This window comes from Bufo bufo, chromosome 1 (assembly GCF_905171765.1).
Source record: "Bufo bufo chromosome 1, aBufBuf1.1, whole genome shotgun sequence".
Lineage (NCBI taxonomy): Eukaryota > Metazoa > Chordata > Amphibia > Anura > Bufonidae > Bufo > Bufo bufo.
In genome coordinates, this window is record NC_053389.1 from 709,180,119 (window position 1) to 709,200,389 (window position 20,271).

The following is a 20,271-nucleotide window of genomic DNA, read 5'->3' on the forward strand; positions in this document are numbered from 1 at the left end:
AATTTTGAGTGTGACTCCAAATCCAGACCTCCATGGGTTGAAAAATTTGATTTCCATTTTTTTATTTTTGTGTGATTTTGTTGTCAGCACATTCAACTATGTAAAGAACAAAGTATTTCAGAAGAATATTTAATTAATTCAGATCTAGGATGTGTTATTTTTGTGTTCCCTTTATTTTTTTGAGCAGTGTACTATGCATTCTGTATTAAGAATGCTGCTATTTTCCCTTATAACCATGTTATAAGGGAAAATAATACAATCTACACAACACCTAACCCAAACCTGAACTTCTGTGAAGAAGTTCGGGTTCGGGTCTGGGTACCAAACATGGCAATTTTTCTCACGCGCGTACAAAACGCATTACAATGTTTTGCACTCGCACGGAAAAATCGGGCATTTTCCCGCAACACACCCGCATCTTATTCGGGCAAAAAACATGACGCCCGTGTGAAAGAGGCCTTAGACTTAAAGATGCTGCAAATGTGTTGCAAATTACAGCAACGCAGATTCCTGCAAAACTGACTTTAAGAATTCCTCTCATGATAAATCTTCCCCATTGTCTGTGTTTGTACTTATTTAACATGTATGAGGATAGTCTGCCAGTTACCACAAGGCGATCAGTGGATTCACCGACAACACTTCATGTCTATGGTCTGCATTAGGGATGAGCGAATCGACTTCGGATGAAACATCCGAAGTCGACTCGCATAATACTTCTTTTAAATACTGTACAGAGCGAGCGTACCACTTGGAACCAAACCCAAGTTCGGGAAAAGTTTTTTACAGTAGAAATTAATTTATGAAGTTATTACGCGAAGTCTCGTAAAAATTTTAGCTCATCTGAGCCAATACATTCTAATACTGTATGGAGTGCTTATCAGAAGTCGATTCGCTCATCGCTAGTCTGCATCATGGTCGCTTAGGCTGATTTTCTTCAAGATTCTTCATACAAAACTGGCCACAAGTAGGAGAACAGGAGAATGTCTCTGTTGCGTGAGAGCAGGAAAGCTTTATTGTTACTGTAATTGCAAGAGAGAAATCCACACAATATAAATCTGCCCATTTAGAAGGCAATCACATGAAATTCAATTATATACAAAGAAATCAATGCAAATTATTGTGCAATATATCAGTATTGTAGCAGCATCGCCACAAGACCTAACAGGGAACACACAAGTCACAGTCACAAATTCTACATCAGGTTTTCACTTTTCAAATGTCCTCTGTCGATGGTAAAATTACCAATCTGAATGTTTTCTACAGCCGCTCTCCCAGGCTAGCTTTCCAGTGCTAGACATAGAGACAGGTTAACCTCCTGGTGTACTGACCATTTACTAAGTACCTACTGTACCTTGCAGGTCTATCACCAGTATCAGTGCAAACAAAGGGTTCATTACACAGATTTTACCTAAAAAATAAAAATATATAAATAAGTTGTTCAGCCCGTCCAGCCATATCTTATTTATACCTGCTTATAGGAAGGCTAAGCAAAAGCCAACGAGGCAGCTTGTAAGTAATCACCCATATATCCACCAGCCCTGAATAGTGAATCTGTTTGGTTATGCAGCCATATAAATGGATTACTGGAATCACTGCATAATTAACCGGCCTGTGGCAAGTGTCTGATTGGTGATAATCTGACTGCTGGGAACACTTCAATCATGAGAACCAGGGTCCTGTGTGTCCCCGTATGAATGAAGCGAAGTTAAACATGCACGCTGCTGCTCCTTTAATCTCTATAGTGCGGCATTTCTATAGCATCGGCTATCTCCGGTAGTCCCATAGGGAATTAATGCAGTGGCAGCATGCATGTTCGACTACTGCTCCATTCAGCAGTATCAAGGACACTGGACTCCTGTTCTCATGATCGGCAGGGGGGGCCAACGGTCGGACCCTCAGTCATCAAACACATCCTATTTGTTGTGAATAGGGGATAAATTAAAAATTTGGAACAAACCCTTAAAGAGGCTCTGTCACCATGATCAACCCTATTAAACCAGAAATACTGCCTGGTAGGGATCATCATGCTTATTAAAACTATACCTTTCTTTTGTCTGTATGATAAACAGCTGCAGAGTAATCTGCGTTTATATTCAAATGCCAATGAGAAGTTCAAGCACCAGAAGGCAGGGCTGAAGCCTTTGAGCACTGCTTTGTAACACCCCCTGTGCTCTATACACCCACCCTACCCTTGATAGCAGAGCTGTGTGCTAGCATGTCAATATTATATAAACTATATACTGTAGCTTCACCACACTGAGATCTGCTCGGAAAGCTAATCTACATATTACTGCTTTATTCACAAGTACAATATATGATTATAAAGACACCAGTGATGTGTGTAACCTTATAAACATAGGAAAAAGACAACCTAATCTACGTGGTAATGTTATTGTTTAGTGGTAAAGAGAATAATTTTGCATGTAGGGATCCCAGGCTTGAATCTTGGGAGAAACAAAGTTTTTTTTCTTCCACATATAAAAATACCCTCATCATATTGAGAATACTGTTTTTTAGAAAGCTAACTAGCAAAAGGACCCGGCTTTGCACCGGTATATTACATCTATTTCATTTAATGTTTGTGTGTGTCGTTAAAAGATATCGACAGTATCCCCCATAACTGTGACCTCTACAGCATCTCTATCCAGAGTCCCCCACCCCTTAACACTGCCCCGCCACTTTAAAATGGGACCTCCACAGCAGCCCATCCCCTTAACTTTGACCTTCACAGCAGACCACACCTTTAACAGTGAGTTTCACAGCACCCTACTCCCTTGACAGTGACCTCCTCAGGGGCCCTCCCCCTTAACAGTGACCTCCACAGTACCCCGCTGCCTTAACAGTGACCTCACAGTACCCTGCTGCCTTAACAGTGACCTCCACAGCAGTTGCCCCTATAATAGTGGCCCCTGCCCCATTAACAGTGACCTCCATAGTGTCCGCCCCTTTAACAGTGACCTCCACAGCGGCCTGCCCCCTTAATAGTAACATACACAGTGAACGCCTCCTTAACAGTGACCTCCACAGTGCCCGCCACAGCACCCTGCCCCTTTATTGCTAGGGCTACATGACGACATGTGTTGTATGACATTTTTTTTCAACAATTTTTATAATGATAGGCTATGGAGTCGCACTGTGACATGTGACATGGTGCGACTGCGACACAAAATTACAGAAAAAACGTATATAAGTCTCTCCTGGGATTTGAACCTAACACCTCTACATTCATGATAGACCACTATACCACCAAGCTATGACTTTACCATGTACACAAGCTTGTCTTTCCTAAGCTTATAAGCTAACATATTACTGGTGTCTTTATAATCATATAGTGTGCCTGTGAATAAAGCAGTAATATGTAGATTAGCTTCCTGAGCAGATCTCACTGTGGTGAAGCTAAATTATATAGTATATATGATATTTACATGCAACCATACAGCTCTTGGACACAGCTCTGTCCACAGCATGTCCTGCCCTGTCAATCAAGGGGAGGGGGAACATGTGCAGATCACAGGTGGTGTTACAAGGCAGTGCTCAAAGGGTTCAGCCGTGCCTCCTGGTGCTCGAAGTTCTAGCTGTTTATCATACAGACAAAAGAAAGGTATAGTTTATAGTATGTCTGGTTTAATAGGGTTGATGCTGGTGACTGAGCCTCTTTAAAGGGGTTATCCCACAAAAAGTATTCTACAGTTTTCAAACCAGCACCTGGATCTGAATACTTTTGTAATTACATGTAATTAAGAATTTAGCATAGCCACAGAGTTATTTAATAAAATGTATCTGTACCGCGCCACCTGTTGTTATTTTCTTTTCTTATTTCTTTGACCTGCTCACTGAGAAGGCCACACAAGCTCAGCTTCATCCTTCAACATTTAAAAATTAGGATTAGACGGCATTTGTCAGATGCAATCAAAGAAGATAACAGAAACACATTATGGTACAGGGCATTGAAAAAGTAAGATTACCTGAGAGGGGTGGAGATCTACAGAGGAAACTTTTTAGTCGAGAGGCTTTTTGGATGTTCAAGCTTAAATTATGTATCCCCCATGAATTAAACAGAAAACAGGATTTAATTTTATATTATTAAATAATTTCTGTTTGGAGATTTTTCTGTACAGTCAGGTCCATAAATATTGGGACATCGACAATTGTAACATTTTTGGCTCTATACACCACCACAATGGATTTGAAATGAAACAAACAAGTTGTGCTTTAACTGTTGACTGTCAGCTTTAATTTGAGGGTATTTACATCCAAATCAGGTGAACGGTGTAGGAATTACAACAGTTTGCATATGTGCCTCCCACTTGTTAAGGAACCAAAAGTAATGGGACAATTGGCTTCTCAGCTGTTCCATGGCCAGGTGTGTGTTATTCCCTCATTATCCCAATTACAATGAGCAGATAAAAGGTCCAAAGTTATTTTCAAGTGTGCTATTTGCATTTGGAATCTCTCAAGATGAGATCCAAAGAGCAGTCACTATCAGTGAAGCAAGCCATCATTTGGCTGAAAAAACAAAATAAACCCATCAGAGAGATAGCAAAAACATTAGGCATTTGCAAAACAACTGTTTGGAACATTCTTAAAAAGAAGGAACGCACCGGTGAGCTCAGCAACACCAAAAGACCCGGGAGACCACGGAAAACAACTGTGGTGGATGACCGAAGAATTATTTCCCTGTTGAAGAAAACACCATTCACAGCAGTTGGCCAGATAAGAACCTCTCCAGGAGGTAAGTGTATGAGTGTCAAAGTCAACAATCAAGAGAAGACTTCACCAGAGTGAATAGAGGGTTCACCACAAGATGTAAACCATTGGTGAGCCTCAAACACAGGAAGGCCAGATTAGAGTTTGCCAAACAACATCTAAAAAAGCCTTCACAGTTCTGGAACAACACCCTATGGACAGATGAGACCAAGATCAACTTGTACCAGAGTGATGGGAAGAGAAGAGTATGGCTAAGGAAAGGAACTGCTCATGATCCTAAGCATACCACCTCATCAGTGAAGCATGGTGGTGGTAGTGTCATGTCGTGGGCATGTATGGCTGCCAATGGAACTGGTTCTCTTGTATTTATTGATGATGTGACTGCTGACAAAAGCAGCAGGATGAATTCTGAAGTGTTTCGGGCAATATTATCTGCTCATATTCAGCCAAATGCTTCAGAACTCATTGGACTGCGCTTCACAGTGCAGATGGACAATGACCCAAAGCATACTGCAAAAGCAACCAAAGAGTTTTTTAAGGGAAAGAAGTGGAATGTTATGCAATGGCCAAGTCAATCACCTGACCTGAATCCGATTGAGCATGCATTTCACTTGCTGAAGACAAAACTGAAGGGAAAATGCCCCAAGAACAAGCAGGAACTGAAGACAGTTGCAGTAGAGGCCTGGCAGAGCATCACCAGGGATGAAACCCAGCGTCTGGTGATGTCTATGCGTTCCAGACTTCAGGCTGTAATTGACTGCAAAGGATATGCAACCAAGTATTAAAAAGTGAAAGTTTGATTTATGATTATTATTCTGTCCCATTAATTTTGGTCCCTTAACAAGTGGTAGGCACATATGCAAACTGTTATAATTCCTACACAGGTCACCTGATTTGGATGTAAATGCCCTCAAATTAAAGCCGACAGTCTGCAGTTAAAGCACATCTTGTTAGTTTCATTTCAAATACATGGTGGTGGTGTATAGAGCCAAAAATGTTAGAATTGTGTCGATGTCCCAATATTTATGGACCTAACTGTATATTGTTGTGACAGTGTACAATGAATTTAAATTTTATGTTTTGTATATTTTTGTGTTCATTTTGCTTTGTTGCTTTAGGGTCCTGTTCACACACAGTCTGATTTCCTATGGTGGTTAAGGAGTTAATTCGGGAGTGGTCTGTATTCTCTAATGCCAAACACACCTATTGAGTGTGTTCCCTCCCACCTTTTCCACTATATAACCTGACTGATGTAGTCATCTAGTGACTCTATGACTAAGGGTGCTAAAAACATGTACCGAAGCGCGTCACCGAGATATAAGGCCTGGTTTGTACCCACCATTTTGTAACAGCTTTTTAATGGAGAATAATTAAAACTGAATGGATTTTTACCAACACCGGTGGCTGGAAATAGTTTACATTCATCCTTCAACTGCCTCCTAAATTATGATAGGGAGAGCTGAGACACGCCTCCTGAGCTGTGATAGGTAGAGCATGGACACGCCCCCTGAGATGCAGCAGAGAAGACACTCCCTTGAGCTGTCAGCTTGATATAAATCTAGCAGAGCAATGAATGGGGAGATCTCTGGATCCAGGTGAGGTACAGGGCTGGTCCTAGCTTTGTTAGAAAGAGGTTGTCATGTACTATATGATCTCTAATTTTCATTTTTTACATTAGTCATGGGATAAACCCTTCAAGGGGATTTTCACACAGCAGTCAACTCCATCAAGAAAATCCACATCGGAATTGGCAGCAGAAGTCCTTGGCTCGCCCTCACATTTCTGCTACAAATTTGCATTTGCAGATGTCACACATCTGCACAAGGATTTGTCATGTCATGACTTACTAATGTATTGTCATTTTCCATATTACCTCCTTTGCTTGCTTGATTAATTTTTTAATGCATGTGCATGCGCCCATGGACCCAGCCTCCAGAGAGGGCAGCGTTTTTTCCTACAGTATAAAAGGCCCTAATCCCTGGAAACGAGCAGTGTATAATGTAATGGAAAAATGAATCCAGCCAGCAAAGGAGGCAATATGGACAATCACAATACATTAGTGATTGCCTTGTATTAACTTTCGGTACATGATAAACGCCATCTGCTGAAATGAGACGACCCCTTTAACTTTGTATACATGATAAATGCCATTTGCTGAAGTGAGATAAACCGTTTAAGCCCTGCACAGGCAAGCCTTGACATGCAGTTTACTATGACAGGCCTGGGAGCCTTAAAAAGGCCCCAAGCTGCCATAATAATAGAAATGGAATTGCTGCGGGAGCTCCGATCAGGGGACAGAGGAAGCCCCCTCCCTCTGTCTAACTCCTTAGATGCCGCAATCACTACTGACCGTGGCATCTGAGGTGTCAAGTGACCAGGAATCAGAGTTATCTATGATCCTGGTCATTGCAGCCAGGTGCCAGCTGCATTACACCTGCCGCTTACGGAGTGGGCTCAGCTCAAAAGCCTCCTCCATACATGCAAATGACATAGCGCAACTTACATAGTGCACAGTGTAATTGTGCTCCACACTATATGCTATAATGTGTATTCAAAGCAGTCCAAGCCCAATTAAGGTATAGTGCGCAATACTTTAGCACCATGCATTCAGAATGGTTGGTTGTAATTCATAATTCATCTTCTGTCCAACATTTTGTATAATGTGAGCCGCTGTCACATCAGCATATTTTACTTTGCTTTGTCTCACAGACTTTCTCGGCCTGCTTCTTCCTCTTCTTGCTGAGCTGATGAGTTGGAGATCCAATATTCCGGTCATCCTCTGCTGAAGCGGTATGACCTGGACCTCCTGCGTCTTCAGATAATCTCTCCCCAAAACAATTCTTTATCTGCAATAAGAAGCATAATATATATTCACATTCATCTACCATCTGGGGGTTCAGCATTCAACTGGATTCACTGCATACAAAAATACAGCCTTGATGGATCTTAACATTCCTAATTCTTAAAGGGGTTGGTTCATCTCACACATTGATGGCATATTGCAAGGATATGCCATCAATGTCAGATAGGTGCAGGTCTCACTTCTAGGACCCACTCCTATCTCCATAATAGGGCCCCATAGTGAACGGAGAGCAGCAGCAGCGCATGAGCAGCCACCCTCTGTTCACCGCTATGGGAGTCCCAAAAATAGCCAAGCGCCAGCTCAAATATTTCCGGCAGTCCCATAGCGGTGAATGGAGTAGTGGCCACGCTTGCGTGGAGTGCTCTCCATTCACCGCTATCGACTTCCGAAAATAGCTCAGCTATTTTTGGAACTCCCACTGCAATGGATGGAGGGAGTGCCACACATTGGCATTGTGTTCTTGTTCACTGTGTGGGCCCCTTCTGAAGATATGAGCCAGGTCACAGAAGTGAGACCTGCATCTATCTGACATTGATGGCAACATGGCAAGCCATCAATGTCTGAGATGAGCCAACCCCTTTAAGGAAATGCGACGTTTGCACTTGCTGACAGTGAAGTGTTTGTGAGCGCTGTAGATTTATAAGCAGCTTTTGGATACATCAACAAGGGGAATACATGCTGTGGATTTTCCAAAGAGGAACTGTGTGTGGAAAATCTGCAGCATTTTTCAGTAGCAGCAAAGTGGAAGAGATTTAAACAAATCTCACCTGCACGCTGTGAAAAAACCCACAAAGAATCTGCACGTAAAGTGACCTGCGGTGTGGATTTTAAATCCACAGAATATTGCAGATTTCCGATGTGTCCTTCGCAATGCAGTAGAGACCAGTACTGGTGGTTAACCAGCAGTAAACATATCTATCAGACAGATAACAAACCCCTACATGAGTCTGTGCGCCCAACCTACATGTTAGCGCTTTCATTCTTCCATCCCACGGCCAGTTACATCAATTTATTTCCCCCCCCCCCAAAAAAAAAGTGTTCCCACGAATGTCACTGACATTGTGTTACTCAAGAGGAGACACTAACATCGCATGCACAAACTGAACCACACCCTACAGACTTTCTTCTAAAATATATATGATATATGATATATGATCATCTAAAATACTGAACAAAGGGCTAGATTCAAGAGAAAATAATTTAAATAGGAGCTCAAAAATAATTTTTAAAAAATATACAGAAAATACAACAATAGTGCAAGATCTGGTAGACCACGGAATATAGTAGGGGCCATTTAGGGCTTTAAAAAGATTACCCATGCTGCATGCTCATGTGGGCATATGGGCCATCTCTGTGCTTCTTACTGGCAGGGTAATTTACAAGAAGTCTTTTCAGCTACAAACATTTTTCAAAACTGAATTTCAGATTCCTGGAGATGCCTTTTTATATTTCTTCATAACTTAGGAATGCACGTGTATCAGAAAACTTACCACTGGAGTCTCACCGAGCTGAATCTGTAACCAAATATTGGTGCGCTGGCTCCAGTCACCTGGGGGATCCACTTCCCAAAAACGATCCTGTTCCTTGTGATTGTCTGCTAGAAATCTGCCACAGACTAAGAACAGAGAATATTATGCTCACAGGGGGGAGTTCAGTCATGCTACCTGATGCAGTCAATTAAGCTTTTCTAAATGCATACATTTTTAATCATTTTTTAACATGTTGTGGTTTCAGATTCACTATTCTGTTTGAGCTCAGATCACATTTTGTTCTGTGAACACATTTGTCATATGTACTGGGAAGGCTTCTGGTGCATACACTAAATGTATCCATTAGGCCCTTTAACATACATGGGTCCAGCATTTTTTTTCTTTACTGTTTGGTTAAGCATAGCTTGCAAAGATTTCCTATAAAGAGAGATACAGTAAAAACATGAAAGGTGCATGGTATATATCTTATCACTTCAGAGTCAATGGTTGCCATATGTCACTGTATGTCTACACTCCTGATGTAGACCTCTGTCTGAAGGGGGGGGGGGGAAACAATACGTAAAGAGTGCCTTAGGGCTGATTAACATGACTGTTCTCGGTTCGAGAAACATGGCCTGTGTGTCGGCCACATTGCCCGGACTAACCTCCATTCCCCTGACCTGAACTGCATCATAGTGAGTGATACAGCCAGTTCCTATCAAATCCATGGTCTTTTGTACTGTGCTGATGTGATAATGCGAGTACAGTAAACATAGAATGTGTCGGCAGATAAGAACCATTAGGCCCATCTAGTCTGCCCAATATATCTGAATCCTATGAATAGTCCCTGGCCCTATCTTATATGAAGGATAGCCTTATGCCTATCCCATGCATGCTTAAACCCCTTCACTGTATTTGCAGCTACCACTTCTGCAGGAAGGCTATTCCATGCATCCACTACTCTCTCAGTAAAGTAATACTTCCTTATATTACTTTTAAACCTTTGCCCCTCTAATTTAAAACTGTGTCCTCTTGTGGTAGTTTTTCTTCTTTTAAATATGCTCTCCTCCTTTACCGAGTTGATTCCCTTTATGTATTTAAAAGTTTCTATCATATCCCCTCTGTCTCTTCTTTCTTCCAAGCTATACATGTTAAGGTCCTTTAACCTTTCCTGGTAAGTTTTATCCTGCAATCCATGTACTAGTTTAGTAGCTCTTCTCTGAACTCTCTCTAGAGTATCTATATCCTTCTGGAGATATGGCCTCCAGTACTGCGCACAATACTCCAAGTGAGGTCTCACCAGTGTTCTGTACAGCGGCATAAGCACTTCACTCTTTCTACTGCTTATACCTCTCCCTATACATCCAAGCATTCTGCTGGCATTTCGTGCTGCTCTATTACATTGTCTTCCCACCTTTAAGTCTTCTGAAATAATTACTCCTAAATCCCTTTCCTCAGATACTGAGGTCAGGACTGTGTCAAATATTCTATATTCTGCACTTGGGTTTTTACGCCCCAGGTGCATTATCTTGCACTTATCCACATTAAATTTCAGTTGCCAGAGTTCTGACCATTCTTCTAGTTTTCCTAAATCCTTTTCCATTTGTCGTTTGCCTCCAGGAACATCCACCCTGTTACATATCTTTGTGTCATCAGCAAAAAGACAAACCTTACCATCGAGGCCTTTTGCAATATCACTTATGAAGATATTAAACAAAATTGGTCCCAGTACAGATCCCTGTGGAACCCCACTGGTAACATGACCTTGTTTTGAATGTTCTCCATTGACTACAACCCTCTGCTGTCTGTCACTCAGCCACTGCCTAATCCACTCAACAATATGGGAGTCCATGCTCAATGACTGCAGTTTATTGATAATTCTTCTATGTGGGACAGTGTCAAAAGCCTTACTAAAATCTAGATATGCGATGTCTACTGCACCTCAACCGTCTATTATTTTAGTCACCCAGTCAAAAAAAATAAAAAAACAGACCCATAATCAGATAGGAAATTACAATGATGCATTCAGTTCGGGTAAGGGGATCTGCGGTCGTTCCAGAAGATGTGGCCAACACACAAACTCTGTTTCCCTGACCAAGTCATGTGAATCATCCCTTAGTAGAATTTTATTAGGTGCCACTTTGATCAAATTCATTTTTCTGAGAAATGCATGAAAAACATAATCCCACCATTGTTTTTATGCCACTCATCAATCAATTTAAAGTGGTTTTCCGGATTGTTAATATTAATGGCCCATTCTCAGGATAGGTCAACAATTTCAGATTGGCTAGGTTGAGCATCTTTGATCCCCGCTGATTAGCTGTTTGAGTAGGCTGCAGTGCTCCTGAGGATAGGCCATCAATATGAAAATCTCAGAACCCCCTTTTAACACATGTCATAGTACCAAAGAAAAAGTGGTGTTAGTGCCCACTACACAAGCAGAGTACTGTTAAAGGTTTCAAACCCACCCATTGACTAAACAAGTTATATTGCTGAATCATGAGTGTTCCAGATCCACTCAAGGTAAAACCATGTTCCTATGTTAGGTTTTTCTTACCGTGATACATATTTGGAGAAATAGGTGAGCTGATACCAAGGGCAACTTCTTGTGAAAAAGTCTGACAAAAGTCTTTCAACATTGCAATTCCAAAACCATGCCGCCGCCATTCCTTTCGCACATAGATGGTGTCCAGCACTGGTAGCATGTAACACTGGCCGCTCCTGTCACACAGGTTGCCTGGTTCACAAACAATCCATTAACAAAGTAAAGTTATTTTGTGAACTTTCTAATAAACAAATTATTGCACTGAAAAGAACACACAACAATTAACTGCGGGGCTGAGCCATGGGCACAGAGCCTGGACATACACAGTCCCATACTACTCAGCTGTAGGCACAGAGAGGACTGGTTTAAACGTTCTAGTCCTGATGACCATTAAAGAGACACAACAAGAATATTAAATTCTCAGAAAACAGGCTACTTTATAAAAGCACAAAATTTGTCACAAGTGGCCTTCAAAAAATTGCAAACATGAGGTTTGCGACTTTGTTTACGCCAAAAAGGAGGCGCAGGGAGACAATAAATCACTCCCTATGTTTATTTGATGCGGACAAGAATAGGACAGGTTATATTTTTTTTGCGGGGCCACAGAAGGGAGCAACGCTCATGGACAGCACACGGAGTGATGTCCACATCTTTTGCGGCCCCATTGAAGTGAATGGGTCTGCATCCGAGCTGCCAAAACTGCGGCTCGGATGCGGACCAAAACAACGGCCGTGTGCATGAGGCCTTAGTCTGAGAGCCATAGCTTTTTTATTTTTTGACCAATTGTCTTAGGTAAGATCTCATTTTTTGCAGTTTGATTGGAACTATTTTAGGGGGTATATGCCTTTTTGATCGCTTGGTGTTGCAATTTTTGTGATGTAAGGTGACAAAAATGGCTTTTTTTTTTTATGGTGTTCTCCTGAGGGGTTAGGTCATGTGATATTTTTATAGAGCAGGTTGTTACAGACACGGCTTATGTCTACTTTTTTTTATTTATTTCACTTGAACACAATATTAGCAGTTTTGAAGAAAAATAAATAAAATCATATTTTAGTGTCTCCATTGTCTGAGAGTGATAGCTTTTTTATTTTTTGACCGATTGTCGTAGGCAGGGTATAATTTTTTTGTGGGATGAGGTGATGGTTTGATTGGTACAATTTTGGAGGGCATATGCCTTTTTGATCGCTTGCTGTTGCAATTTTTGTGATGCAAGGTGACAAAAAAGGCTTTTTTTTTACACTTTAAAAAGAATTTTTTTTACGGTGTTCATCTGAGGGGTAGGTCATGTGATATTTTAATAGAGCTTGTTGTTACGGACGTGGCGATACCTAATATGTATTTTCTTTATGTATTTCACTTTAGCACATTAATACCAGTTTTGAAACAAGAAATTGATGTTTTAGTGTCTTAGAGCTATATATATATATTTTTTTTTGGGCGATTATCTTAGGTAGGGGCTCCTTTTTTGCGGGATGAGGTGACAGTTTTATTGATACCATTTTGTGGGACATACGCCTTTTTGATCGCTTGGTGTTGCACGTTTGGTGATGTAGGGTGACAAAAATGGCTTTTTATGGTGTTTATCGGACAGGGTGGATCATGTGATATATTTATAGAGCCGATCATTACGGACGCGGCAATACCTAGTATGTGTGTTTTTTTTTTTTTTTTATTATAAAATAAGGGGAAAGGGGCGTTTTTTTCCTTTTTTTAATTAAAAACTTTATTCATTTGTTTTTTTACTTTTTTTCTTTACTTTATTTCCGACGTTCACTTTTGGGGGTATTGTAATGCATTGCCTTTTTCTGTATTGTAATGCATTGCCTGTTAGCATATTACACTGAGTAGTACACTAACAGGTTGCCTAGGAGACCCAGCCTGAGGCTGGATCTCCTGGGCACCTGTAGAAGGCACGTACCGATGCCATGCAAGGCATCGGGCTGCCTTCTGACACACAGAGTCCCCGCCACAGCAGCGTAGGGACTCTATGCGTTCCCTCACCCGACACAAACCCCTTCTATGTCGCGGTCAGCGCGGACCGCGACATAGAAGGGGTTAATTCGACCATATCGGTTTTTACAGCGATGCTGGCGGATACAGCAGGGGCCTGGATACCAAGGATGATGGACTCCTGCACATCAAATTGCGGGAACGCAGTGGCTTCCATGACATAATAGTCCGCAATGTGTCGGGAAGGGGTTAAAAGGGCTGTGCAAGTTATAAAAAAAAAACTCCCCTACTGCCTCCAAATGTAATGGTACAACTCATATTCAATTTATAGGACAGAGCCGTCCCTTTTAAGTGAATGGGGCGTTGGAGTTGTAATTACACATGCTCAATGCTGCAATGTCAACAACGAGCATGTTAAAGCCTCGTTCACATGTCAGTGTTTTGGTCAGTGATTTCCATCAGTGATTTTGAGCCAAAACAAGGATTGAAGCCTACACAGACATAAGGTATAAGGGAAAAATCTGCACCTGTTCTGTGTTTAGATCAGCACCTTTTGGCTCACAATCACTTATGGAAATCACTGACCAAAACACTGATGTGTGAATGAAGCTTAAGGGCTCATGCACACGACCGTTGTTGTTTTGCGGTCCGTTTTTCACAGATCCGTTGTTCTGTATCTGAGGTGTTGTTTTTGTGATTTAAGTCCTCTTCCGTTCCGTTATTGCACAAAACATATCCGTATGGTTTCCATATTTGATCAGTTTTTTGCGGAAATGGAAACAGTAATTTATTAATCACCAAACACATGAGTAATATGGGCTGGGCATAGCATTTCTACAGTATGGATCCGCAAAATACGGATGAAATACAGATGACATACGGATGTGTTCCGTATTTTTTTGCGGACCCATTGACTTGAATGGGGCCTCGGACCATGATTTCCAGACAATAATAGGACATGCACTACTTTTTTGCGGAACGGCCATGCGGACAAACGGAAACGGAATGCACACGGCGTAAATTCCGAATTTTCTACGGCCCCATTGAAGTGAATGGTTCCTCATACGGTCCGCAAAAAAAAGGAACGGAAGCGGAAAGAAAATATGTTCGTGTGCATGATCCCTAAGGCCTCATGCACACGACCGTGTTTTGGGCCGCATCCAAGACGCAAATACTAAATTCACTTCAATGGGGCCGCAAAAGATGCGGACAGCACTCCGTGTGCTTTCCGCATCCGTTGCTCTGTTCCGTGGTCCGTTTTGCGGACAAGAATAGGCAGTTACATTAATGGCTGTCCGCGCCATCCTCAATTTGCGGACCGCAAAACACACAACGGTCGTGTGCATGAGGTCTAACAGTGAGGAAAACACAGCACTTGTACAAGCGCTGCATTCTCTCCAAACAGCTGATCGCTGGGGGTGCCAGGAGTCGAACCCCCTTCAATCTGATATTGATGACCTATCATGATCCTTTACATCAATATACAGTAGCAAAAGTGGAGAACCCTTTTTTTCCGCTGCCATTTTCCTTGCTGCTTCTCCGATCCTAACCTATGGTTTCTGCTTACAGGCTGAGGCAGCGATGTAGCACCATATAAGGCACAAGACCGCTGAGGACAGTGACTGGTTGCAGTGGTCACATGCCATATACTGCTACTTCAGGGGCAGTTTCATTACATTAGGGGCAGCACGGAGGCTCAGTGGTTAGCACTGATGCCTTGCAGTGCTGGGGTCCTGGGTTCGAATCCGACCAAGGACAACATCTGCATGGAGTTTGTATGTTCTCCCCATGTTTGTGTGGGTTTCCTCCCACACTCTAAAGACATACTAAGGAACTTAGATTGTGAGCTTCACTGGGGACAGCTTGATACTAATGTCTGTAAAGCGCTGTGGAATATGTCAGCGCTATATACACTGAAAGAAAATATAAATGCAACACTTTCGGTTTTGCTCCCATTTTGCATGAGCTGAACTCAAAGATCTGAAACATATTTTCTACATACACAAAAGACCCATTACTCTCAAATATTGTTCACAAATATGTCTAAATCTGTGTTAGTGAGCACTTCTCCTTTGCCGAGATAATCCGTACCACCTCACAGGTGTAGCATATCAAGGTGCTGATTAGACAGCATGAATATTGCACAGGTGTGCCTTAGAGTGCCCACAATAAAAGACAACTCTGAAATGTGCACAATTTTGCCTTACTGAGGGCGGGGTCAGAAAACCAGTCAGTATCTGGTGTGGCCACCATTTGCCTCACGCAGTGCAACACATCTCCGTCGCATAGAGTTGATCAGGTTATTGATTGTGGCCTGTGGAATGTTGGTCCACTCCTCTTCAATAACTGTGCGAAGTTGCAGAATATTGGCAGGAACTGGAACACGCTGTCGTATACGCCGATCCAGAGCATCTCAAACATGCTCAATGGATGACATGTCCGGTAAGTATGCTGGCCATGCAAAAACTGGGATGTTTTCAGCTTCCAGGAATTGTGTACAGATCCTTGCTATATGGGGCCGTGCATTATCATGCTGCAACATGAGGTGATAGTCGTGGATGAATGGCACAACAATGGGCCTCAGGATCTCGTCTTGGTATCCCTGTGCATTCAAAATGCCATCAATAAAATGCACCTCTGTTCGTTGTCCATAACATACGCCTGCCCATACCATAACCCCACCGCCTCCATGGGCCACTCGATCCACAATGTTGACATCAGCAAACCGCTCACCCACACGACGCTACACTTGCTGTCTGCCATCTGCCCTGAACAGTAAAAACCGGGACTCATCCGTGAACAAAACGCCTCTCCAATGTGCCAGACGCCATCGAATGTGAGCATTTGCCCACTCAAGTCGGTTACGAAGACGAATTGCAGTCAGGTCCAGACCCCGATGAGGACGACGAGCATGCAGATGAATTTCCCAGTTTTCTGACAGTTTGTGCAGAAATTCTTTGGTTATGCAAACCGATTGTTGCTGCAGCTGTCCGGGTGGCTGGTCTCAGACGATCATGGAGGTGAACATGCTGTATGTGGAGGTCCTGGGCTGGTGTTGTTACACGTGGTCTGCGGTTGTGAGGCCGGTTGGATGTACTGCCAAATTCTCTGAAACGCCTTTGGAGACGGCTTATAGTAGAGAAATTAACATTCATTGCACGGGTAGACATTCCTGCAGTCAGCATGCCAATTGCACGCTCCCTCAAACGTTGCGACATCTTTGGCATTGTGCTGTGTGATCAAACTGCACATTTCAGAGTTGTGGGCAGTCTAAGGCACACCTGTGCAATATTAATGCTGTCTAATCAGCACCTTGATATGCCACCTCTGTGAGGTAGGATGGATTATCTCGGCAAAGGAGAAGTGTTCACTAACACAGATTTAGACAGATTTGTGAACAATATTTGAGAGTAATGGGTCTTTTGTGTATGTAGAAAATATGTTTCAGATCTTTGAGTTCAGCTCATGCAAAATGGGAGCAAAACCGAAAGTGTTGCGTTTATATTTTTGTTCAGTGTAAGTGCATAAAATAAATAAATACTTCAGCACTGCAGCATAAACTGGTCAAAACTGAGTTTGGAGTCATTGCAATGCGGTGGTATGGCCCTCCCAGATTAATATACAGGGTGGCCCATGAAAAAATAGCCGCCTCCAGCGATAGTATGACAAGATGAACGAGCAAGTCACAAAAGATGCTGAAAGTGGTCCCCGTTCACATCTTTGGGCATGTTAAGGGAAATATGGCTTTCAGCCAGAACCTCATCCTGATGACCACACAAATATGCCTAATAATTGGACCCTGTGGTATTCACCCATTCAGTATGGCCAGTAGCATTGTGTCCCTTGTTAGCATATCCTAGGCAGTTGAACAACATCCTCTTGACCAAGAGATGGGGGGAGATATTTGGGTGGTCACAGGGTGGAGTCTATGGTGGGGGGCTGGGACATAACAAGATATAGGTGTAAGTTGGGAGTGAGGCGGGGGCTTCTCTTCCTGGACACCGATGGATGCAGGAGCAAGCTAAGTTATATGTGTGCGTATGTGGGTATGTATATAAGTATAATATCCCAGTAGACTTTATATGTGTACATATAGATATTAGCAGTCTGCAATTGTATTACCAGTTTGATTATATGCTGTTTATGCATGAGTCTCTATATGTACATGTACTAATGGTCAGGTACTGGAGGTGAGTTGGTTAGAAGAGACTGTATATTGGTGGACTCTGGATATACTGTATATACATACACATTATTAGCCACATTTGCTTAGCATCCAGGGTGGACAGGAACGGAGGTGGCTGTGTGTGGTGGTGTCCTCTATGTATTGTGTTATCTGTATCTCTATGTATAATGTCTATTGCTTTGTCATCTCCATGTTATCAGTAAACTATTTTTATATATAAGTATCTGCAAGGGTTGTGTGTTGTTCCTGAGATATATGAAGGACTGGAAGAGGTGTAATTTTACACAGGATAATCGGGTTGTATGGGAAACAGGGCAATATACTAGGAATAGAATAGAAGGGATGGTAAACGGAGATATACATAAATCTCCATTTTCCAAGAGACAAAAATCCCCTCTTCATTGGCGAGCCAGGCCCACTGCGTGGATTTTGCGCTTATTTTTGGTCTTAAGGTTGAGGGTCGCTAGTACTGTGAATTAGCGGGCAGGAGAGACGCGGTCAGCGGAGTGTCTGAGCGTCTAGGACCCGATAATTCGTACAGGAGAAGCGATACCTCCCTTACAGTACCAGAATTAAAACAAAATCTTTTGCAGAGAATCTATAATTGTTCTGTGAATTAATACTTTTGTATTTGCTTTACACGGTCACCGTCGCTGGGGTACACGGAAAAGTACAGCACCAACAAGCATCGCTCAAGTGATTGCAAGGGAGAAGACACATCACTGAAGGAGATCCATCTTCGGGGGAGCGGCGTACAAGTCAGGCTGGTCGGGAAGAGGCGATCCGGGAAAATGGACTTCTTCCAAGCAGCTGCGAAATACGGCGCCAAGGAGAAGATGGACACTCATCAAACGGTGAGTATGGACTTCCCCACACTGCAACACTTGAGCAGACACAGCACATTTAACCCCATCCTCCCCACTACATACAAGTCAGCAGAAATGCTGTGGTCCGATTTGTTAGCACAGGCTTGTAGTTACGACAAGCTTTGTGTTAACAAACGGACGGTTTTGAACAAGGCCACCAAACGGCTTCGGATGCTAGCCAAACTCGTTCATACGTTTGAGGCTAGCATCTGTAAGCCAAAGGAAGTTGCGCTGGTGTCTCGGTCAACGGAGACAATTCCTCCGGCCATTCACTGCCAGTGCTATGCCAGTAATTCGGACCAGGTTTCGACATTGCAGGCGCAGCTGGCAGAGAATGTGCAGTCTACTGTTGACCGAGATGCGCAGGTGGCTAGGATAGAGTCACAGTTGGTAGAGCTGCAGAGGCAGAAGGAGGAAATTGAGGCTAAGTTGACTCAGTCTTATACTGAAGTCAAAGCCTTCAAGGAGCGGACTGCCTCTACTGACGTGACGGTAGCCAAATTGAAGGCTCAGGTTGCTGTAAGGTCCCAGCTAATGTCTGGCATGCAACAGGTTATCACCAAGTTGGTGCCTGCCCTTTCTTTTTCCATAAAGCCAGGGTCGGAATCTCCCAAAATGTTGCCCTGTGCAGGGCCACAAGGGGTGAGAGTAGTCTGTGACCGGTCTAATCATCAGGTCAAGCCGGTCCAGACTAACAGAGATTTTTCCCTGACTTTGGGAAAAAGAACTGTGGTGAAGAGTGCGTCCCTGAGGATGGAACAATTCAGGAGAAGGGAGCACGGCTGCAGTGTAGATGGACCTGGGCCATGCAGAGCAAACATCAGATGTTTTGCTTGTGGTGGCCTAGGTCACATAGCGAGACACTGCAAAACAGATAGGAACATAACACACAGGACAGGAAACCAAGTCACGTGTTTCAGGTGTGGGAACAAAGGACACATTGCAAGGAATTGCCCTGGTGCAAGTAATTGCAATGTGTCCAACAGTATCAGCCAGGTAACAAATTGGGCAGTGGGGTCTAGTCAGCTTGGCCATAAAGGGGTTACTTCTCGGCAGCATCACCAGCTGCTGAGGGGTCAGAGTGGCCAAGCTAGGCTAGGCAACATTTGACACCCCTGTACTATTTGTTACACCGTGTGTTCCCTGTGTATGTCCATGTTGTGTGTTTTTGTTATCTGTTTGTAAGTTTTTCTTGATGTTGATGGTGGTAGTCCTTGTCTGCGGATGTGTTCTACCATGCTGATTTATGTAGTGTTGTAAGTCCCGTCTGCTGTCTTTGTTTCATTCTGTGTCCCCTTGGAGTGGAACAGTGTTATACTGTGGATCGAGAACGTATAGGTTTGCGAGCAGATAATATCACACGGGAAATCCTGCTGGTCGGGAGAAGGCATAAGGACCTTCTCCATGCAGCACACAAAGGATGATGTGATATTATTCTGGGCAACCAGGGTCTCAGATCGATACAGATAGCACTGTTGTGCTCCAGGTTTTCGGTAGGGCTGTGTTGCGCTGGGGACTGGGGCGGACAGACAACATTGGTGTAATGTTGTGCTGCACACTTAATTCTAGTCCGGTCAGGTAGCACAGCTCTGATAGGGATTGGACGCAGAGTGTTTGGCAGCAGAATGTGGACTGTGTTCTTGTGTTGTGGGGTCCTGGGGAGCCAGGGCATGCCTATGCCATTG

General features: G+C 43.0%; 1 protein-coding gene across 2 annotated transcripts in view; it reads right to left on the reverse strand.

Annotated features, from left to right (window-relative positions):
- Positions 1-6,974: 6,974 nt before the first annotated feature.
- LOC120985976 (protein FAM169B-like) overlaps positions 6,975-20,271 on the reverse strand; it is a 90,405-nt gene continuing 77,108 nt past the window's right edge. For both annotated transcript variants that reach the window (XM_040414221.1, XM_040414220.1), the window contains exons 6-8: positions 11,597-11,776; positions 9,061-9,185; positions 6,975-7,553 (exon numbers count right to left, since the gene is read on the reverse strand). In XM_040414221.1, coding sequence (XP_040270155.1) covers positions 7,386-7,553; positions 9,061-9,185; positions 11,597-11,776 — 473 coding nt within the window. In that variant the 3' untranslated portion in view covers positions 6,975-7,385. The remainder of the gene's footprint in view (positions 7,554-9,060; positions 9,186-11,596; positions 11,777-20,271) is intronic.